The sequence below is a fragment of the Oncorhynchus nerka genome, linkage group LG15, assembly GCF_034236695.1.
Source record: "Oncorhynchus nerka isolate Pitt River linkage group LG15, Oner_Uvic_2.0, whole genome shotgun sequence".
Taxonomy (NCBI): domain Eukaryota; kingdom Metazoa; phylum Chordata; class Actinopteri; order Salmoniformes; family Salmonidae; genus Oncorhynchus; species Oncorhynchus nerka.
The window spans coordinates 67,029,425-67,051,669 of record NC_088410.1 but is presented as its reverse complement, the minus strand read 5'-3'; the positions used below and the strand labels follow the sequence as shown (position 1 = coordinate 67,051,669).

The following is a 22,245-nucleotide window of genomic DNA, read 5'->3' as shown; positions in this document are numbered from 1 at the left end:
TACTAATTAAGGTCTTTGTATCACAACATAAAAACTGGGTGGGCAATCATTTTGGCTCGAGGGCCAAAACCGGGAATTCAAAATTCAACGTAGGGCGGCACAGATTTACGGGCCAGAAAAAGAGCAGTTATTTTAAAATATGTAGGGCCATTATCATTTCTACATTTTTTTCTACCTGGTTTTAGACATTCAAGTTAGGGATGCACTGATGTGGAAATTCTGGGCCAATACCCGTGGTTCTAAAAGTGTGAGAAAACATCAGGGAAGATTGTCAGGTAATAATTATGTGTAGAAAAAAAGATCTGCAGTGTTTTAAATAGCAGTTTTATCACCATCCCTTCTATGGGTCCTGCGTGGCCTGTGAGAGCGTCATAGAGAGAGCGCTAATAGTCCCAACTGTTCGAAAAGTAGAGCCAATTTCAGAGGAAGAAAACCGATCAGAGGTTACCCACGAGCTTAGGAAGGTCTTGAGCGGAGGAGGAAGGCAAGATAACAAAATTATGTATTATTAAACAAAATTATGCCAAGTTAACGAGGCCCCTGAGGATGTGAGGGCTCAGGCAATTGTCAAGTTGCCTAATTGTAAGAATGCATTGCACACACATTAGCTGTGATTGATTGACAGGCCGTCACACGGTACAGACTGGTTTCCCAGTGCGGCACTGACAGGCCCTGGAACAGAACAGCTAATAACAGCTTTCTGATAAATGTGTGGCGCTTTGGAACACTACTTCTGACATACAATTCTGCTGATATCCATTCACTTGGCAGGCCATATTATATTTCATCACCTGTTCATACCTTACAGTATGGCTATATTCAGTGAGAAACTATGTCAACCAGCTCTCATAACGATACAGAGACCGGTCTGACAGGCTCCTACAGTGCCTTGCAAAAGTATTCACCCCCCTTGGCATTTTTCCGATTTTGTTGCATTACAACCTGGAATTAAAATGGATTTGGGGGGGGGGGGGGGTTGTATCATTTGATTTACACAACATGCCTACCACTTTGAAGATGCTAAATATGTTTTATTGTGAAACAAACAAGAAATAAGACAAAAAAACAACTTGAGCTTGCATAACTATTCACCCTGCCAAAGTCAATACTTCGTAGAGACACCTTTTACAGCAATTACAGCTGCAAGTCTCTTGGGGTATGTCTCTTAAAGTTAGCTTTACTAGGCCATTCCAAGACATTTAAATGTTTTCCCTTAAGTGTTGCTTTAGCAGTATGCTTAGGTTCATTGTCCTGCTGGAAGTTGAACCTCCGTCCCAGTCTCAAATCTGGAAGACTGAAACAGGTTTCCCCTCAAGAATTTCCCTGTATTTAGCGCCATCCATCATTCCTTCAATTTTGACCAGTTTCCCAGTCCCTGCCAATGAAAAACATCCCCACAGAATGATGCTGCCACCACCATGCTTCACAGTGGGGATGGTGTTCTCGGGTGATGAGGGGTGTTGGATTTGCCCCATACATAGCGTTTTCCTTGATGGCCATAAAACTCCATTTTAGTCCCATCTGACCAGAGTACCTTCTTCCATATGTTTGGGGAGTCTCTCACAGCCTTTTGGTGAACACCAAACTTGTATGCTTGCCTCTTTCTAAGCAATGGATTTTTTTCTCGCCACTCTTCCGCAAATCCCAGCTCTGTGGAGTGAACGGCTTAAAGTGGCCCTATGGACAGATACTTCAATCTCCGCTGTGGAGCTTTGCAGCTCCTTCAGGGTTATCTTTGGTCTCTTTGTTGCCGCTCTGATTAATACCCTCCTTGCCTGGTCTGTGAGTTTTGGTGGATTTAATGGTGCTTTGTGGGATGTTCAAAGTTTCATTTTTTTTATAACCCAACCCTGATCTGTACTGCTCCACAACTTTGTCCCTGACCTGTTTGGAGAGCTCCTTGGTCTTAATGGTGCCGCTTGCTTGGTGGTGCCCCTTGCTTAATGGTGTTACAGACTCTGGGGCCTTCAGAACAGGTGTATATATACTGAGATCATGTGACAGATCATGTGACACTTAGATTGCAGACAGGTGGACTTTGTTTAACTAATTATGTGACTTCTGAAGGTAATTGGTTGAACCAGATCTTATTTAGGGGCTTCATAGCAAAGGGGTGAATACATATGCACCCACCACTTTTCAGTTTTTTTAAAGTTTATTTTTAAACAAGTAAATTTTTTTTATTTTCACTTCACCAATTTGGACTATTTTATGCATGTCCATTACATAAAATCCAAATAAAAATCCATTTAAATTACAATTTGTAATGCAACAAAATAGGAAAAATGCCAAGAGGGATGAATACTTTTGTAACACACTGTAAACTTAGCCTGGTCTCAGATCTGATTGTGTTCTTGCCAACTCCATTGCCGTCATTGTCAATCCGATCATGTTTTGCATGACAATGAGTGACAAGGAGATGGCATGATGGCACAAAACGACTGACACTCAGGCTATCCTAAACTCATTGTCATCTAGAAGTATGTCCTTATATCACTGCCAAACGGGACCAGTCTGTTCCATGTCTACATAGCTGTCGTTATTGTCCCTGCTGATTAGTATTTGATTGCCGTAAATGCCATTCCACCTAATGTATAGTCAAAGAGGACTCGTGATATATTCAATGGCTTTGTTGAGACTGTCAGTGCATGCAGAATTTGGAGCGCATGATATCCAGAGCAATTTAAAATAAAGTATTTGAACTGGGACTGAAATCTGCACTTATATAGTGAGCAGTTATCAGTAATAGGCTGGAGAGACATTTTATATGACATGCATACATTTCTCGGAAGTCATATTCACACTATGATCTTCCTTTCTTTCAGTCACTGACCAATTAAGGCAAAGGAGTTGGTTGTGTTCTTTGTGTTTTCATGACCAAATACTGAAGTGATGTATTCAACAATATAAAACAGAACATACTGTACTGCTGGTGTTATTGTACACTGTGGTGGATAGATATAGGTAATTGGAGATGCATCTGAAAAATGTATGTTCATGTCACTAATAGATGATTGACTGTTTGAAAACACAATCAAGCCCGACTCATGTATGGAAAACTATTCATCATACATATTATACTGTGCAAATGATATCAAAACAAAGAAGGGGAACATGATTTACAAACGTACACATGCTTTATGGAACAGCAGTGCAGCTAGACACACAAATTCAATTTAGCTCATTATACAGCAGCTAATTTTCTGTCGTTCTATTAGCTGTATGATTGTGGTTGTGTACCATAGACTAAAGTCACGTTTAGACTCTAGGCTGGACGGTTTTTGATTGTGTACTTAACTAGACATTTTATCCACTGTGTTTTATGCTGTAGCCGCAAGTAGGCTATAATGCTGCTGATTATGTGTGTGCATTGATGGTGTGCTTGGTCTCACTCTTTGTTAATGACAAAATAGATACTGGGGGATCTGTTTAAAGAAAAGAGATCATTAGAAATGTTGCATTTCTGCAATTGTTCAACAGACGCCCACTTACTAATGGTGCCCAACTCAAACAGGAAAGGGAATTGAATAAGAATTCCTTAACTCCAAGAAATCTCCCAGAAACAGCTCTGTTGCAGAACAAAAATAAAATGGCTTCCAGCAATTTGGCAACTTTATGGGCTTCATTTCAAATGGAAAACATCTACCCACGAAAATGTGGTTGTTTATTTTACAATCAATTGCACTACAAAATCATTAGTCTTTGTCAGTTTACAACAGACCTAAACATAGAAGGTTTACATACATCATTTTCGGGGTATTAAACAAAGTTTTCCAAAAATCTTTCTAGTCTTTCTGGAGTTTAGTTTATTAATTTGACAATTTCAAAAAACAAGCACACATAAAACTAGAAAAAGCCATACATGCACATGAGTGAAAGCATGGAGGATAACACACAATAAAGTCTGGGACTTATTTCCATTGATAAAGCATGGAGGATAGCACACAATAAAGTCTGGGACTTATTTCCATTGATAAAGCATGGAGGATAACACACAATAAAGTCTGGGACTTATTTCCATTGTTAAAGCATGGAGGATAACACACAATAAAGTCTGGGACTTATTTCCATTGATAAAGCATGGAGGATAACACACAATAAAGTCTGGGACTTATTTCCATTGATAAAGCATGGAGGATAACACACAATAAAGTCTGGGACTTATTTCCATTGTTAAAGCATGGAGGATAACACACAATAAAGTCTGGGACTTATTTCCATTGTTAAAGCATGGAGGATAACACACAAAGTCTGGGACTTATTTCCATTGTTAAAGCATGGAGGATAGCACACAATAAAGTCTGGGACTTATTTCCATTGTTAAAGCATGGAGGATAACACACAATAAAGTCTGGGACTTATTTCCATTGTTAAAGCATGGAGGATAGCACACAATAAAGTCTGGGACTTATTTCCATTGTTAAAGCATGGAGGATAACACACAATAAAGTCTGGGACTTATTTCCATTGTTAAAGCATGGAGGATAACACACAATAAAGTCTGGGACTTATTTCCATTGATAAAGCATGGAGGATAACACACAATAAAGTCTGGGACTTATTTCCATTGTTAAAGCATGGAGGATAGCACACAATAAAGTCTGGGACTTATTTCCATTGTTAAAGCATGGAGGATAGCACACAATAAAGTCTGGGACTTATTTCCATTGTGGTCCTCTTGAGACAAGATGGCTAGGCAAGATCAAACACGGCTGAACACAGTATGACTGCGAGAAAATAAAACAAAGAAGAAGAACATCTATCTCATCATTGCAGTTACATCATAGGGTTCATTCATATGTGCACAGAAGACATCAAACAGTTGGCTTGTATTTTGTTAGGTTACATCAACATTGGACAATGTCTGTGAACACACACCTATTTTGTAACTGCTTCTTTCACCACTTCTCTGGCATCATAAAAGCACCAAACAGCTGAAGATGATCATGTGATTTTTGAAAACAATCACAGGTAGTAAATGCAGTCTACACTATACAATTAAAAAGTTTGCAGGTGTTAACTGGTGGTGTTAGATTAGATTTAGACATTTATTCACAAAAAGGTAGGCAACTAATCAACCTCGAGTACCCCCAAAAGCACACATTTTGTTGTAACCCTGGACAAGCACACCTGATTCAACTTGATAACTAATCATTAACATTACATTACATTTAAGTCATTTAGCAGACGCTCTTATCCAGCCCTCAATTAGTTGAATCAGGTGAGTTTGTCTGGTGCTACAACAAATATGTATGTGCTGTTGTGGGTACTCGAGAACAGGAGTTGGGAAACACTGCTCTGCGCAAATATTGATATAATAATTATCATATCGAAGTAAACTTGGAGTCACGTAATGACATGTGTGGTCCTCCCCACTACAACTCTTTGGGAAAGCATGCAGGTTATTATGCTACAGATTAAATAAATGATGAAGTTCACAGGGTGGTGAAAGTGCAAGGTGATGAGCTTGATGCTCCTTTCCAATAAATATCCAGGGTTTTCTTCTGGTGACATGTTAATCAAGGCCTGGCTGCCGTTTGACTAATATAAATACGATAGCGCTGTTAGCTAGAAAACCATCAGTAGAGTTGAAAATGTGCTGGAAACTCATTTAACTTGTATTTTTTCTTGGGTACATTTAACCGCAAAATATATTTTATGTGCACCACATGATCACGCGCACACAGCCTTTTATCTGCATCATGTCAATCAAGTACATTTGATGGAAACACCGCCAGAGTGGGAAATTCGCATATTGTTTTTATGTGGATTTGATCATATTCGCATGAAAACTGTCGGAAATCTAGCTAATGTTGCTCATTCCTATGTTGTCTGCCAGAGGTGTTACAACCGTGATATATCTATGTGACACCCAGCGCCAGCCCACATCACAAACAGGCTGCCTTCATCCATTAGTGGTGGACTATTCCCCAGTATTTAGCGTGTATTTCCGCACATACACTCTTAGAAGAAAGAGCACCAAAAGGGTTCTTCGGCAGTACCCCATAGGAAAACCCTTTTTTGTTACGGGTTCTACATGGAACCAAAAATGGTTCTTCAAAGGGTTCTCTTATGGGGACAGCCAAAGAACCCTTTCAGGTTCTAAAGCGTGCCTCTAGTTACTTGCTTCCCCATACCTGGAGAATATGAAAACCGTGTGTTCTATTTGGAGTCGGAGATGCTTTTGAAGCTCATGTAGAGCGAGCTGACCACAGTGGCCTCATAGTTAATGGAGTCTTTCCCGTTGGAAGGCCTTCGGCACAGCACCGTCAGCTTATTGGGCAGCTGACCGTTGAAGAGCAGGTAGATGCAGGGGTTGGCGCAGCTGTTCAGACTTGCCAACAGCATCAGGATGGTGAACGTTGCGGCTGCAATGACAACACAAGGATAAATTACGCACATTTACTGCGCCCTACGCCCCGATCACACCGACAGTGTCATTGCGTTTTGGTACACCAGAAGTACATTCATTTCCAATGGAACGCAGCGTTTGCCTTGCAGCATTGCGTTGCAGACAGTGGAGGCTGCTGAGGGGGATGTTCATAATAATTGCTGGAATTTAGTAAATGGAATGGTATCAAACCTGGTTTCCATTACTATGAGCTGTCCCCTCCTCAACAGCCTCCACTGGTTGCAGAGGCAGTTGCAGTGTGTTCTGTGTGGTGCATATGTTGGATTTATCAAAGGTATGCACCAAATTGTATGTGTAGATGGCTTGACAGAAATGGTAGCAGAAGGTGAATGTTGAACTTTTTGTTGCACACATATCCAGATTATGCTGGGCACCATTTTGTCCAATGATGCTGTAGGTCTGATTGGCGTGTAAGAGACTAGCCTAAATCAGAGGGTGTGTACCTGTGGCCTGAATACCCTGGGCATGAGGTGGTTGGAGTTGTCAACAAAGCAGCATGACATAAATATGATGTCATGTTTTCAAACTACCAGTAGATTATTTGAGAAGACATATAAAGAAATATGTGCATTTGAACAACAGCATAAATACACCTATTTCACTTTTGCATGTCAAAAACCAAATGACCACTGCTGCCACTGTTTTGAACAGATTAGATCATAGGCTACTATTTACAACGAGCAGCCAGCTCATGTCACGAACAAATGAGTGCACCAGGGAGAACATAACATGCATGCAGATGCAATAAGTGGAAACCCATTATCTAACTGGGAAAACACATTATCTAACTGGGGATAGCTAGCTAACATAGGGTGTGTTTGTAAAGTGCGCTCAGAGACCGATCTTGGCATTAGTAAATTCAGAGAGTTGTTAGATTGTCCAATCATAAATTCTGAACACACAACACCCGCTGAATATTATTATTTTTTTTTAACCTTTATTTAACTAAGCAAGTCAGTTAAGAACAAATTCTTATTTTCAATGACGGCCTAGGAACTGCCTGTCCAGGGGCAGAACGACAGATTTGTACCTTGTCAGCTCTGGGATTGCAACCTTCCGGTTACTAGTCCATTGCTCTAACCACTAGGCTACCCTGCCGCGAATATGACCAGTGTCAGTAAACATTGGCAGCAGCACAGTTCCAGTCACTAACACTCTAGATAACATGAAAACAGTCTAACCAGCTCTGCTTGGGCGAATAAAATGGTCAGAGTGAGGTTTCTCTCATTTGTGTCTGGAAGTACCTAGCAAACTATCTAACTTTAGCTTGGGCACTTGACTGCCGTTGTGAGGTCAGAACGCTCGCATCAAGCTTACTCCTCTGCCTGAACGTCCAGTGTGCACTCTGTACGCTCCGAGAACAAAATTCACTGAATTCATGAACGGACAATCTGACTGCACTCAGCACACTCTGACACTCCAGAGTGAATTTACAAACGCACCCTTAGTCAGATATTAGTTTAGAAAGACTTGAAATTGGCATGAGAGTGAACTGTTAACCAGCTAGCAAGCTACTTATCAAAGGAAGATAGCCTAACTGGTTCATTTGACCCAAAAATCATCCAAACTATTTATCAAAATTACTGTAGCTGGCTAATTATTTTCTTCATCCTTTGTGATTGATACACCCAATTTTGGTATGTTTTTGTCCACACAAGTCACCCTGTCACCTACCTTGATGGACAATACAATTGGCCAAGCTTGTTTGTCCTACCAGATCCGCAATGAGAAGATTCTAGCTAGTGTATCCCTCTGTCCTTTGACCTTTCTTGGATGTTGTTGTCTAGTTTATCAGGTCCCAGGCACCCGTGACTGTTATGATTATTTATTAACAAGTTAATTACAATTTGCATTAGCAGCATCTATACCTGATAGAGCAGATCAAGCGTCTTTTTCAAAAGCAACCACTTTTGCATGGGAAAACACATAATTCTACTAATAACTACACATGCTGAATTACATTACTTTTGTTTTGAGACTTACTTTGCTGGCGGACAGAGCGGGCACCTGGTTCATGCAGTCAACTTTAAGCCGGTGCAAAACAAACCTACACGTGCGCCAGGGCGAGGTTAATCAAAACCAAACCCCCTCAACATTCAGCATGGCCTATGCGCCCACGGAGGCGGTGCTGATGCAGGCTGCTTGCAGTCGCAGATGAGCATAGTAACTGAACAGCTTGTTCTGAACAATCTATTTTTGAAACAGGAAAATGTACACATCTGCCCCACTTTTATGAGCGTTTAAAACACAATCCATGATTGATATAATATATAGGCTTATATATTTTTGATACAAATAATTACTATATAAAATATCTATATTGTTTTATCACAAGTGGGGTGCCACTCCTAACGCCCTATTGACAGTCATGTTTGGGGACTTTATTATACATTTATAATAAGATTGATATCCGTATTCTTACTTTCTGTTGGCGCGTCCTTGTCCCACACAGACCAAAGCTGGACCGTGAAGAACGGAGTCCAGCAGATGATGTAGGCAAGTACGATAACCACTGTCATCTTCACAGTTTTGATTCGTGCTTTGGACACACCAGCCACGCTGCTGGTTCTGGAGGGCAGCTGAAAGGCAACCCCGCTACCCCCATCCTGGTGAGTCTTTAAGTAAAGGTTATTCTGGATGGCTCGACAGATTCGCACCTGGCACACCACCACGGTCAAAATGGGCAAGACAAAGATAACCATCGTGGTCCAGGTGATGTAGGTCTTCAAGCCCCAGGGCTGGATAAAGTCCGCCCAGCAGTCGAACACCCCGGGCGCCACCTGGACCCGCGAGAAGATGAAGATCTGAGGCAGGCCGCCCACGAGGGATATCGCCCAGGCGATGCAAACAGGGATGTTCCAGCGCTTGCGCCTCCTCTGAAATTTGACCATAGGGTTGCAGATAGCCTGGTAGCGGTCAATGGTCATCACTACGATCATGTAGGTGGACGCAAACATGCCTACGACCTGCAGATACTTCACCAAGCGGCACACCAGGTCCGGTCCGATGAATCTGTCCGTAATGTCCCACATGAGCTGCGGGCACACCTGGAAAAACGCCACAACCAGGTCTGCAACGCAAAGGTGGAACACCAAGACACGCATCTTGGATACCTGTTTGCGCCGCTTCCACAGAACCAGTAGTAGACCCGTGTTCAGGATAGCGGCACTGACGAAGATGACGCTGAGCAGCGCGATCTCTACTTTGGCCAGGTTCTCATCCCGGGGCATGTCCGCAACCTCCATCATCATACTGAAGTTACTGAAACTGGCATTAAACGGGTACATGGTTCAGGTTTGGAGAGCGAAGAGGCGGGTGCCAGCAACTTTACGCACGAGCGGTCTTCTGCAGAGAAACAAGACACAAATTGATACACTGACTAACAGAGATACTTTGATATGCTATTACACTAATGTTTGATATACCTACCATATCTGATCTAAAACTACTGAGTTAGTAAGATGCGTTTTAGGCTAATTTAACTTTCAAAATTACAATGCATCAATGCTTAAATACTGACATCATGTCCGAGAATTTTAGATAACCGAAATCTCCAAAATAACTATTAGCCCAATGAGTTCAACCCATCAAAAAAACATAGGGCCATAGGCTAAAGAAACTTAGGCTTGTAACTTAAACAAAGACAACTTAACTGATATTCAGTTTGATTGCAGTGCGCAGGAGAAGTTGGGGAGGGGTCGACATGAGCTGCAACCTAGTAGTCTATTGATGAGGTGTTGCATCTGTTGCTCTGGGTTTTATATTATTTGCGTGTTTATATTATTTGCGTGGGAGCAGGGTGGAGCTATCCTTCAGCTCCAGATGTTCGCGCGCACAGCGACTGCCACCTTTCATGATAGAGAGCCCTTTCCACTCTATCGACAAGTCTCAAATATGAAGATGTTTATCAAAACGTTTTATGTAACTATTGATTTGTTTTTTTAACAACGCTTTCATTTTTTATTTACAGCTCGGTCATAGGCTAGAGTGCTTCAGGCTGCTAGGCTGTCTGTATAGGCTAACGGATGTTTACATTGGACCGCGCGAGGTATACTGTTTACATAGGCACCAAGTGTTTGTAAGTTGTCTCAGCCATTCAAGAGTTTCCCTTTCCATGAAGAGCTCAATCAAAGACTGTACAGTTTGAGAAACTCTGTGGCTCCATGTTTATACAGAATAATTCCCGTCATTATGTATTAGCTTCCTGGGATAATGAGAACAGCCCAATTTAGACAGAACTGAGCTTCCTGAAACCTTAACCCCAAATGAGCAGGTTATATAAAAATCTAATAAACAACAGGATTTAAACAATTTTTTGATACAATTATCATAATTCATAGGCCTGCAGTATGCCTGGCAGTGGGTGGCATTGTTTAAAAATTGAATGAATGTAACATTTAAATAATAATAATAATATTTCTATGAGTTCACAAATATCGTACTTAAGTATTAATGTGCATAACAAATTGGCCAGTGTTGATTTTTTTTGTTGTGTTACATTTCTAGTGTTGATTCAGGAGTTAAATTCACTCTGTAAGAGTGACATTAACACTAAGTGGTGTAAAATAACCATCAGTGTTGATGTTAATAGTTTCAAAAGTGTTATACTGTTCACTGTTCACTGAAAAAAAGTGTGTTCACTGAAAAAAGTGTACATTTAACACTTTCAGAGTTAAATATACACCATTGATTTTGCTGTATGGAACACACAAAAGATCAAGAGAATTATATCACTAATAACTCTCATTGGGTCCTTAAAAATATTCTGTAGCTCTGACTGATAATAATATGAGAATCTCTCTGACTCCCTCAACATAGTCCCCTGTATCAGAATCCCTGGGAGCTGCAGGTCCTCCCCTGGCGTTATGATAGACATCAGCATAGTCACACATCATTAGGTTTTACCCACTAAAGGGGAGGCAAGGGTTCACTTCCACACAGCCTCCTGGTTGTCCAGACTGTGTATGTCTTCCATGGGGATAGAGATATGGAGAAGGTGGGATCAGAGGATCCATGTTGTCAACAGAGAGTAAGTTACCTCTATAATGGGAACAATCTTTGAGTCTAACCAATTGGAGATAAACACTCAATACTGTATTGGAAAGCTAACACATGGCTGTGTTTTGTGCATCTTACAGTAAACATATTTCCAAACAGGACCTTTACATCACACTGATTACATGGAGGCCACCGGGCACTAACTTGGATTAATCCTGATCGGAGAGACATACTTTTGAAGTCAGTCCATTTGTTTGACTATATGAGAGAGAGCAAGAAAGAGATATCCATTGATCTGATCGATCCGTCTATGGTCTGGGCCTGGGGGCCGGGGGCCGGGTTCTTATGTAGGCTAGAGCATTCAACTCAGGCCTTGAGTAAACTTACAAACTTACAAGAGGTTATTAAGCACACAACACAGATGGCAAAATAATTCATCAAACATTGCTTATGTCCCTATATTGCCAATGTTTCCGGGTTGCCTCGGAGCACTGGCGTTTCGGACACCCTGCAGTCCCCACAAGGAGAGGTAGACCACGAGCCTGTCAACGATGTCTACATTTTAATTTTATTACATAAACATCGTTTTGACATTAACCCTCAAAGTCATTCATAAACCTTTTTCATTTCCATAAGTACTAGAAAGATACATGTTTGTTTATTGGGCTTGAGGAATGTAACTGAAAAATTGCCTTAGGCCTTGAAAAATAACTAATTAAACTGATTGAAAGAAAAAGGGGATATCGGTAAAAATATGCCGTGGTTAAGGCTACGATGGCGCTACTGCAACGAGTGGAGGTTACTCAAGTGTTCACAAGTGCATATCAGACCGAGAGCCTAATGCTTCTTATGACTTTTAGTTTAGAAAACTACCTCTCCGCAGAAGCGACAGTTACAGGGATGGTAAAAACAGCTTGATTTCCATAGCAACATCAGGCAAACAGAAGGGAGTGGTGCTTCAAATAGAGCATTTCTGCAACATCTTTAGCCTAATTGAGCCTCTCATTCTCCTTAATCCCCCCCCTGACAGAATTCTTCCCCTTCGCATGAAGTCTATAAATAAATCTCTCTGCCAAAATTCGTCATCTCTCCCATGTCTTTTTCGACTAGTAGTTGTTCTGAAATGTTTATTGCTTGCCAACATTTTACTCCCTCCTCTATGTCTAATATAACACACATACATTAATTATTAATTTTGGTTGCCTATGCTGATGTAACCGATGTGAAATGGCTAGCTAGTTAGCGGTGGTGCGCGCTGTTTCAATCGGGTCACGTCACTCGTTCTGAAGTTGTTGTCCCCCTTGCTCTGCAAGAGCCTGCATTTGTGGCGCGATGGGTAACGATGCTTCGTGGGTGACTGTTGTTGATGTGTGCAGAGGGTCCCTGGTTTGAGCCCAGGTAGGGGCGAGGAGAGGGATGGAAGCTATACTGTTACACTGACGTGAAGTTTGTTCTATAGAAAGTATTTGACTCTGATGTGTGCCACAGAAAGTATATGACTCGAGTGAAAAAATTAAGGAAATTAGAAGGGGAGGGAGGATTTCAGCAAGGCCATTTTCTTGCCTGCAGAAATCCCCCCCTCCTTCTATCTTGGAACTGCAAGGCCTGGTACACTTCATAACCATTTTGGTAGCTCATGTTGATCAGTAGTGTGTGCCACAGAAAGTATTTGACTCTCGGCAGGCAAGAAAATGGCCTTGCCGAAATCACCCCCCCTTCTAATTTCCTTAATTTTGTGGCTAGAGAGTCAAATACTGCCTATCCTTCATATCAGGATAGGCAACCAAAATTAATAAGTGATGTATGTGTGTTATATTAAACAGAGGAGGGAGTCAAATATTGGCAAGCAATAAACATTTCAAAACAACTACAAGTTGAATAAGACATGGGAGATGTGACGAATTTTGGCAAAGAGATTTATTTATAGACTAATACACTTGAAACAAACAGCCAAACTGAAAATTGCAGACATTACTAGTTTCTCCCCTGTGATCAAACCGCCATTAAAAATCAAATGAATCGAAGCCTAATGTGATCATTGACAGCTGCCTTGAAGGACACAAATAAAAAAATGCTTTCTGCTACTAAGATCAGTGAAATGTAGGCTCAACTGACAATGGAGTGAAGAGCAGAAATCTCAACTAGCAAGTCACAGCAATGAAGAATTGAGTGTGTGCATGTTTACGTGAGGGGGGGTTCTGGCAGGGGGGAGATTTTCGGCACAACACCGGCCTCAACACGTTACAAAAAGAGATTAACTGTATAAGATGTCCTGGGGACAGGAACAGGGTATGGTAATAGGGGCCAGGCACACAGGTTTGAGTGTCAAGAACTGCAACACTGGTGGGTTTTTCATACTCAACAGTGTCCCGTATGTATCAAGAATGGTCCACCAGCCAAAGGACATCCAGCTAATGGCAAGCCAGTGGTCGAAAACAGGTAATTGATTAAAGAGGAAAAAGGAGCCTGCTGCAAATTGGGGGAATTGTCATGTTGAAACAGGAAAGGGCCTCCCCAATCTGTTGCCGTAAAGTTGAAAGCACAGAATCGTGTAGAATGTCATTGTATGCTGTAGCGTTAAGATGTCCCTTCACTGGAACTAAAGGGCCTAGCCCAAACCATGAAAAACAGCCCCAGACCATTACTCCTCCTCCACCAAACTTTACAGTTTGCACTATGCATTGGGGCAGGTAGCGTTCTCCTGGCATCCGCCAAACCCAGATTCGTGTGTCGGACAGCCAGATGGTGAAGCTTTACAACACTCCAGCCGACGCTTGGCATTGCGCATGGTATTCTTAGGCTTGTGTGATGCTGCTCGGCCATGGAAACCCATTTCATGAAGCTCCCGACGAACAGGTCTTGTGCAGGACCGTGCACCTTGTTATTTGCCTTTTTCTGCACTTTAGGAACTATTTTGTCAATTAATGGCCCACTTATTCTACACACACAAGATGAGTATCTGGCTGCTGGTGTTGTTGCGGCGCTCAATGTCTGGGAATGCAAGCATCAGGCACTACCGTAAGGGCTCTTTCAATCTGGCTTTATTAATCACCTCTCCCTTTCGGGTACGGTCCTCCATTAACATCTTTTGACTATTTTGAGGGTTTACCTTTAAGCATTCATTTTTCACATTTCACAGAGACAGCAACTTCTGGAAAAGGGGAGTGGGGGGAGCTGAATAGTGTAATAAGCCTATGTACACAGTCAGCATAGGGAAATACAATATGATCCAAACAACACATTTGATCAAATACAGTACAACACTCAGGCTGCACTCCAAATCCATTCACACCGAGCCATGTGGCTTATTGAAAATGAGTATACAGTGTATGCCTGATAAAGTGTCGACCATTTAGGTGACTCAAATGCCTGTTTATGTACCCAGTCGGCCCTTTTGTGATGAAAAAAAACAAAAAAACATGAGGCACTGCAAGTGCTGCCAGGAGAGGTATGTTGTTGGCCTGCTTGTAATGACAGACATTTCAAACTGTATTCACTACAAAAATAGATGCAAAATTGCAACAATCATATAAGAGCAATGTCAAAAAGCTGTGTGAAAAACATTTTAAAAATTCCACTGTAGGGTATAACAACATGCTGCTCATTTAGAAAACAACTTAACAAGATTTCTGCTCTACAAGTCATAATACTGCTGCTTTACAATTCACACGGTTTCTTTATTTCCCAATACGTAAGTAATAATAACTAAATAGACATCAGAAGGTCTTCTGTATCAAAAATGTACATTGTGTGAGGTAAGTAATTGGTCAGGAGCCATTGATTGACAGTAAAACGGACCATTCAGTGAAGACATTCTTTCCACGCCCTCCTCAACCGGAAAATAATTACATAACAAACACAAGCGACTTGCTGGCTGGCATGAAAAGACAAGATATAACAACTTTAAATAAGTTACCTTTATAATGTCGCTTTTGCGTTTATGACTATCTATATGTTTATGATACTTTCTTCAAGACATATCTTGTTAGCTACAGCTGCTAGATCAATTTATACTTTTATTTTTTGCTAGCTAACGTCAAGTTATGCCTCAAGACATTCAAGGGGGAGAAGAACAGCTCCCGTTGGTAAGGTCTCTGAAAAGCGGAATACCGTCGATTGCAGTGTTTTGTAACCGGAGTCCTCGAATCATGCGACCAGTATGGATTAATTTCCGCGGGGAACCTCAACTCTACGATATTTTACAGCCAGGAAAAGGAATGAAAATGAACACCTTCGTAGGTAGGTAGACGCTTGGCTAGCACCAGTTAGCAAATAAGCCACAGCGAGTAACGTTAAGTGTAATATTTTCTGTTAATTCAAGAATTGGTCATCAATAGCTGTCAATAACTCTAGTATACATTAAGGTGTCTGTAATATAATTTTAATTGTTAATAAAGGAATTCATATAGCTTCCAAAATATTGTTTTAGAATGGAGTAACGTTACCAAAATGGTTGCGCGGTGGCTTCAAAACAGCCCCCACCGTCAGTCTTCTTCTGTTATTATATCGGTCCGCAAACCAACGTTAAAAGTGCGTTCCGCCAACTACTGTACGTGTAGTGAACGAAAACAAAATAGGTGAAATGGGGAAAAATCATACAATATCAATCGAAAAACCCACACCACTCTTTGTCATAGTCCAAATCACATCCCAGAGCCTGTGAGAACATAACATCTGTCGACAGGATTCCCTGTAAAAACCCCATAGGCCCCAGAAACTTTAAGCCACGCCCACAACACCTTTTTTCCCCTCAGATTTTCTCAGATTGCGCTGTGCAGTTTATAACTAATGTAATAAACGATACAAAATCCACCCTTTTTAAACATGCAACATATCAGAATCCTGTTTCTGAGTAACTACCATGGTTTCTTCAACGTTTTCTCATTTGTCTCAACGCCTCGGGATAGGAGACATGCTGGACGGCCCTTACTCTTGCCACCTCGGTCTCCTTCACCCTAACAGGGCACTTCATGAATCCGGGCACATGCTGGCCACCACAATTGCAGCATTTCGCCTCAACTGGCATATGATACACTTGACACATGCCCAAATAGTTTACATTTGTCACACTGCAGGGGTTTGGACACATTCCTATCTGGTATATTTTTCAGTTGCAAAGCATGCTCCTTATGCTCCTCGGACGCACAAAAAAAAAAAAATCTTGTTATCCTCTCTGACGCAACATTATCCAATGCATCTATAATATTAATCGAGACGTCAAACAGATCTCCCAGATTACGCCAACGGTCCAAAACCCCCAGTCCAACTAAAAAAAGAGTCAGAGCAAGGCTTGACTTTACTAGATTCACAACCACTTCTCACGTTTTCCTTCCTGTTCGCCACTGCAGTCAAATCTCCACTCGACGCGCCGTCAGTTTCAAACAAAATATCCGCCTCCACCATCTTCTCCCCTGTCAGTTGTCTATGGTTTTTCGACTATGGTATTGTGGCGATCTACAAACATCGGTCCACATTTTTATTTTATTTGTCATTTTTTGCAGATGCTCTAATCCAGAGTGATTTACAGTAGCAATTATTAGGTTTAAGTGCCTTGCTCAAGGGCACATTGGCAGATTCTTCACATAGTCAGCTTTGGGATTGGAACCAGTGACCTTTCGGTTACTGGCCCAACTCTGCTAACTGCTAGGTGACCTACTTGTATGGGCTTGACCGCCCACTCTTATGGAGTTTAAATTCATTACACTTTGTGACACAAAAGGGGAGGGTAACATAGAAGAAAAATGGCCCTACCAACTAACCCTATACCCACCACTATTCCACTACCTGGCCCTATCTGATCCTACACCAGGCCAACAGCCTGGGAGGATGGGACCTTATCGTTCAGCACACAATCTAACTCTTCTGCAGTACAATTTTGTACCCCCAAGTACTTCTCCGCAGCTGCCACCACAACATCTATTTTCTGAATTGAATTCCATTTCTGCAGTACAGTTGATAACTATGGTTATGAACGCTAAGAAGCCAACCTTACTGAAACATGTTATTTCTATCACTCTTTATTAGCCTCGGTCTGCTCACAGGGAGCCTTCATCTAGGCTTAATACATATCATTGGTTCAATCCCAATGCTCTGTCTAAACGCAAATACGCCACACTTTTGATACTATTTTGGAAACCTTTTGGAACTTAATTTTCAAATAAGCGAGAGTCTTTCAAAAAATAAAGATATACCCTTACAGTGCGCAGTTTAGCAAAGTTACGCCTGGTTGTTTTCACACAAGCGTTACACATGTGTTTATTTGTTTGGCATGCTGTATTTGGTCTTGGTGTGTATCGTCTTTATACCTTTCCATGTTTTTATTCTATCAGGTCATCCTTGGATGTTCAGAGATGCAGAGACAGATGATGCGCTGAAGGCGAATAGTAAAGAGATGTTCCTGCCCAAACCAATGGAGAATGGACAGGCTGTCCAGGTTAACGTCACATTACCAGGTTAGAGAAACATCAGGTTTGAATTCTCCTTTGACCTGTACAGATCATCTGTACACCGATAATAGTGTCGTCTCCCTGTATGTGAGCATCTCTGCTAAGAGGTTTGGACCTTTATGGCACTTTAGTGCAATTGTACTCCCTGTGTAACAGCAGGGTCACTGGTGATTATGACTGGTAGATCATTGTTCTGTGTTTTGATCAGCACACATTATTATTTTTACTACTACTACTCTGCACTGAGAACACACATAAGGAATATTATTCTTTAATCTAATAACTATGTCATATCTGTGTATGTGTGTTCTCCCCTCAGTCCTCAGCTTGAAGGAGCGTGCCCTCCAGGTAGTGCGGCGCCTGGTCCGTCCAGAGGACTACAGGAGGCTGGAGATTGCTCGGTGTCTCCATGAGGAGCTGGAGGACGGTCCCAGCGTGCTGAAGGACCTGATGCGCATCGCCCAGCGCGTGGAACAGCGCCTCCTAGAAGACAGGCAGCAACCCCAGGATGCATGAGGAGCAACTTAGAGTAGGAGTGCTTATATAGATATCGCTATATGGCTCTGATGTTTCTGAATCTATCAAAATAATAAGATGACAGAATGTAAGATTGTTTGATTGGACACTGGGAGGTCAGGGTTGAATTCATTGCTGTAGCAACTACCGAGGGTCTTATCCATTTTTTGTTGTTGTTGCAATTGTTTAAAATGGTCTTCGTAGCTTAGGAAAAAATGTGTCAACCAATTCAGTGGTCTGACTTTAGAGAAGGGATCATCAACCTGATTCAGCTGCTGGCTGTTTTTTTGTTGTTGCGGATTGTCAGGTGGTTGGAACATAATTACAATGAATTTGTAGACTGCAAAATCACTGCAAGAAGCCCAAACATATATACGATTTGACGAAAGCATAATAATTTCAAACCTTGCTTACATTTGTGCACGGTCACATAGCTCTCTTTTTTGCCACATGGAAATACTTTGGAACAGATTTCTGAAAGTTCAATCACTTAGAGCTGATTTTATGTGTATTTTTTTATTTTTAATGTCAACACACACTACCAGTCAAAAGTTTGAACACACTTATTCATTCAACGGTTTTTATTTATTTAAACAATAGTGAATACATTACAACTATGGACTCATGTAGTAACCAAAAAAAGTGTTAAACAAATCAAAATATATTTTATATTTGAGATTCTTCTAAGTAGCCACCCTTTGCCTTGATGACAGCTTTGCGCACTCATGACATTCTCTCAACCAGCTTCATGAGGTAGTCATCTGGAATGCATTTCAATTAACAGGTGTGCCTTGTTTAAAGTTAATTTGTGGAATTTATTTTCTTAATGTGTTTGAGCCAATCAATTGTGTTGTGACAAGGTAGGGGTGGTATATAGAAGATAGCCCTATTTGGTAAAAGACCAAGTCCATATTATGGCAAGAACAGCTCAAATAAGCAAAGAGAAACGACAGTCCATCATTACTTTAAGACATTAAGGTCAGTCAATGCGTAACATTTCAAGAACTTTTAATGTTTCTTCAAGTGCAGTTGCAAAAAACATCAAGCGTTATGATGAAACTTGCTCTCATGAGGACCGCCACAGGAAAGGAAGACCCGGAGTTACCTCTGCTACAGAGGAAAAGTTCATTAGAGTTAACTGCACCTCAGACATTGCAGCCCAAATAAATGCTTCACAGAGTTCAAGTAATGGACACATCTCAACATCAATTGTTCAGAGGAGACTGTGAATCAGGCCTTCATGGTCAAATTGCTTAAGATAAACCACTACTAAAGGACATCAATAGTAAGAAGAGACTTGCTTGGGCCAAGAAACACAAGCAATGGACATTAGACCGGTGGAAATTTGAGTATAAATTTGACATTTTTGGTTCCAACCGCTGTGTCTTTAGTGAGACGATGATCTCTGCATGTGTGGTCCCCACTGTGAAGCATGGAGGAGGTGGTGTGGGGGTGATTTATTTAGAATTCAAGGCACACTTAACCAGCATGGCTACCACAGCATTCTGCAGGGATATGTCATATCGGGTTTGTGCTTAGTGGGACTATCATTTTGTTTTTCAACAGGACAATGACCCAACACACCTCCAGGCTGTGCAAGGGCTATTGGACCAAGAAGGAGAGTGATGGAGTGCTGCATCAGATGACCTTGCCTCCACAATCCGTCGACCTCAACCCAATTGAGATGGTTTGGGAGGAGTTGGTCCGCAGAGTGAAGGAAAAGCAGCCAACAAGTGCTTGGCATATGTGGTAACTCCAAGACTTTTGCAAAAGCATTCCAGGTGAAGCTGGCTGAGAGAATGCCAAGAGTGTTTAAAGCTGTCATCAAGGCAAAGGGTGGCCGTGTTGAAGAATCTGAAGTATAAAATATATTTAGATTTGTATTAACACTTTTTTGGTTACTACATGATTCCATATGTGTTATTTCATAGTTTTGATGTCTTCACTATTATTTTAAACATTTGAATGAGTTGGTGTGTTCAAAACTTTTGACTGACTGGTGTTTGTGTGTATATTTATTATTATTTTTGCTCAGAAAACTTGGGTGACCAAATAAATCCCCCACTGGTTGGGGAACCCTGCTTTGGAGTGTTTAAGACTTTCAAGCAGGTTTTGCTCATCAGCTTGTTAATCAAATATACTGGGTTTGGAATAGATTAAGTAAACCAAAATATATTCATTTAGCTTGATTTACACGCTTGCTGGCAATCAAGGTAATTGAAAAACAAATGTTTTTGTTACATACTGTAGCTTTGTAATGAACACGCTCAACGTATTTATTCATCATAAAATGTAAAGATGTGAGAAAAGATGTACAGGTTTGAATGAGGGATGGGTCAAAGTAACTAATATAAACTGGGTGGTTTGAGCCCTGAATGCTGATTGGCTGACACCTTTGGTATAGCAGACCAGATACTACCGGTATGACAAAACATGCATTTTTACTGCTCTAATTTCGTTGGTAACCAGTTTATAATAGCAATAAGGCACCTCGGGGGTTTGTGGTATATGGCCAATATACCACAGCTAAGGGTTGCGATGCGTCGTGCCTACGAACAGCTCTTAGTCGTGGTATATTGGCCATATACCACACCCCCTCGTGCCTGCTTAAGTATAGGAATATATACTGAGTGTACAAAACATTAAGAACATCTTCCTAATATTGAGTTGCACCCCCCGGATGCCCTTTTGTTGGTGGACCATTCTTGATACACACGGGAACTTGTTGAGCATGAAAAACCAAGCAGCATTGCAGTTCTTGACACAAAATAGTGTGCCTGTCACCTACTACCATACCCTGTTCAAAGGCACTTACATTTTTTTTGTCTTGCCCATTCACCCTTCGAATGGCACATACACAATCCATGTCTCAAAAATACTTTTTTAACCTGTCTCCGCCCCTTCGTCTACACTGATTGAAGTGGATTTAACAAGTGACATCAATAAGGGATCATAACTTTCAGCTGGTCAGGCTCATGGAGCAGGTGTTCATAATGTTTTGTACACCCAGTGTATATTGCAAACAACCTTTGAGGCTTTGTGAAAAATACATACTGTGTCTACCTACGTGCCTGTTTTTTTTTGCAATGTTTTCTATTTGTAATATATTCCACATATGCAAAAGACTGATACATCAACCTAATAAATGTTTATGTTCTTGGCCTGTTCCAATTTTTCTTAAGACAGTAAGTTTCACAGTTCAAGGGAATAGTAATGTATGGACTAACGGACGTAAGTCCCTACCGTTACACATCTGGTCCATGTCTCCGCCACAGAAATACAGTAGAATGATACAAATAAATGTAACATGCAACAATTTCAGAGATTTTACTGAGTTAAAGTTCATATAAGGAAATCAGTCAATTTAAATAAATCAATTAAGCCCTAAAATATGTTTTCACATGACTAGGAATACAGATAGGCATCTGTTGGTCACAGATACCCTTAAAAAAGGTAGGGGTGTGGATTAGAAAACCAGTCAGTATCTGGTGTGACCACCATTTGCCTTATAAAGCCAGCACATCTCCTTCGCATAAAATTGATCAGGCTGTTGATTGTGGCCTGTGGAATATTGTCCCACCCCTCTTCAATAGCTGTGTGAAGTTGCTGGATATTGGCGGGAACCAAAACATGCTGTCATACACATCAATCCAGAGCATCCCAAACATGTTCAGTGGGTGACATTTCTGGAGAATATGCAGGCCATGGAAGAACAAGTACATTTTCTGCTTCCAGTACTTGTGTACAGATCCTTGCGACATGGGGCCGTGCATTATCATGCTGAAACATGAGGTGATGGCTGCGGACGAATGACATGAGAATGGGACTCGGGATCTCGTCACGGTATCTCTGTGCATTCAAATTGCCATCAAT

General features: G+C 41.2%; 2 protein-coding genes across 3 annotated transcripts; one reads left to right on the top strand and one right to left on the bottom strand.

The window, feature by feature from the left end:
* Window positions 1-3,655: 3,655 nt before the first annotated feature.
* On the bottom strand, window positions 3,656-10,180 carry LOC115143160 (oxytocin receptor-like). Its single transcript, XM_029683285.2, has 2 exons — window positions 8,835-10,180; window positions 3,656-6,368 (listed from the first exon to the last, which is right to left on the bottom strand). Exons 1-2 carry the CDS (start codon window positions 9,697-9,699, stop codon window positions 6,163-6,165), a joined length of 1,071 nt encoding a protein of 356 aa, XP_029539145.1. The 5' UTR covers window positions 9,700-10,180; the 3' UTR covers window positions 3,656-6,162.
* Window positions 10,181-15,246: 5,066 nt separating this feature from the next.
* Window positions 15,247-21,532, top strand: vhl (von Hippel-Lindau tumor suppressor). Of its 2 annotated transcripts, XM_029683288.2 has the most exons (4): window positions 15,247-15,649; window positions 17,740-17,862; window positions 18,176-18,385; window positions 19,939-21,532. In XM_029683288.2, the coding sequence occupies exons 1-3, from the start codon at window positions 15,454-15,456 to the stop codon at window positions 18,370-18,372; spliced, it is 516 nt and encodes a 171-aa protein (XP_029539148.1). In that variant the 5' UTR covers window positions 15,247-15,453; the 3' UTR covers window positions 18,373-18,385; window positions 19,939-21,532. The 2 variants fall into 2 exon arrangements, with proteins under 2 accessions (XP_029539148.1, XP_029539146.1); XM_029683286.2 differs by having other exon boundaries at window positions 15,248-15,649; window positions 18,176-21,532.
* The last annotated feature ends 713 nt before the right edge of the window (window positions 21,533-22,245 follow it).

What these genes read in the sequence shown, in the direction of transcription:
- vhl (XM_029683288.2), top strand. Translation starts at nt 15,454, where the DNA reads ATGCCTCAAGACATTCAAGGGGGAGAAGAACAGCTCCCGTTGGTAAGG. An exon ending in GAAAATGAACACCTTCGTAG is followed by an intron (nt 15,650 to 17,739) that starts GTAGGTAGACGC and finishes TTATTCTATCAG; the next exon opens with GTCATCCTTGGATGTTCAGA. An exon ending in GGTTAACGTCACATTACCAG is followed by an intron (nt 17,863 to 18,175) that starts GTTAGAGAAACA and finishes TTCTCCCCTCAG; the next exon opens with TCCTCAGCTTGAAGGAGCGT.
- LOC115143160 (XM_029683285.2), bottom strand. Translation starts at nt 9,699, where the DNA reads ATGTACCCGTTTAATGCCAGTTTCAGTAACTTCAGTATGATGATGGAG. An exon ending in CAAGGACGCGCCAACAGAAA is followed by an intron (nt 6,369 to 8,834) that starts GTAAGAATACGG and finishes TTGTCATTGCAG; the next exon opens with CCGCAACGTTCACCATCCTG.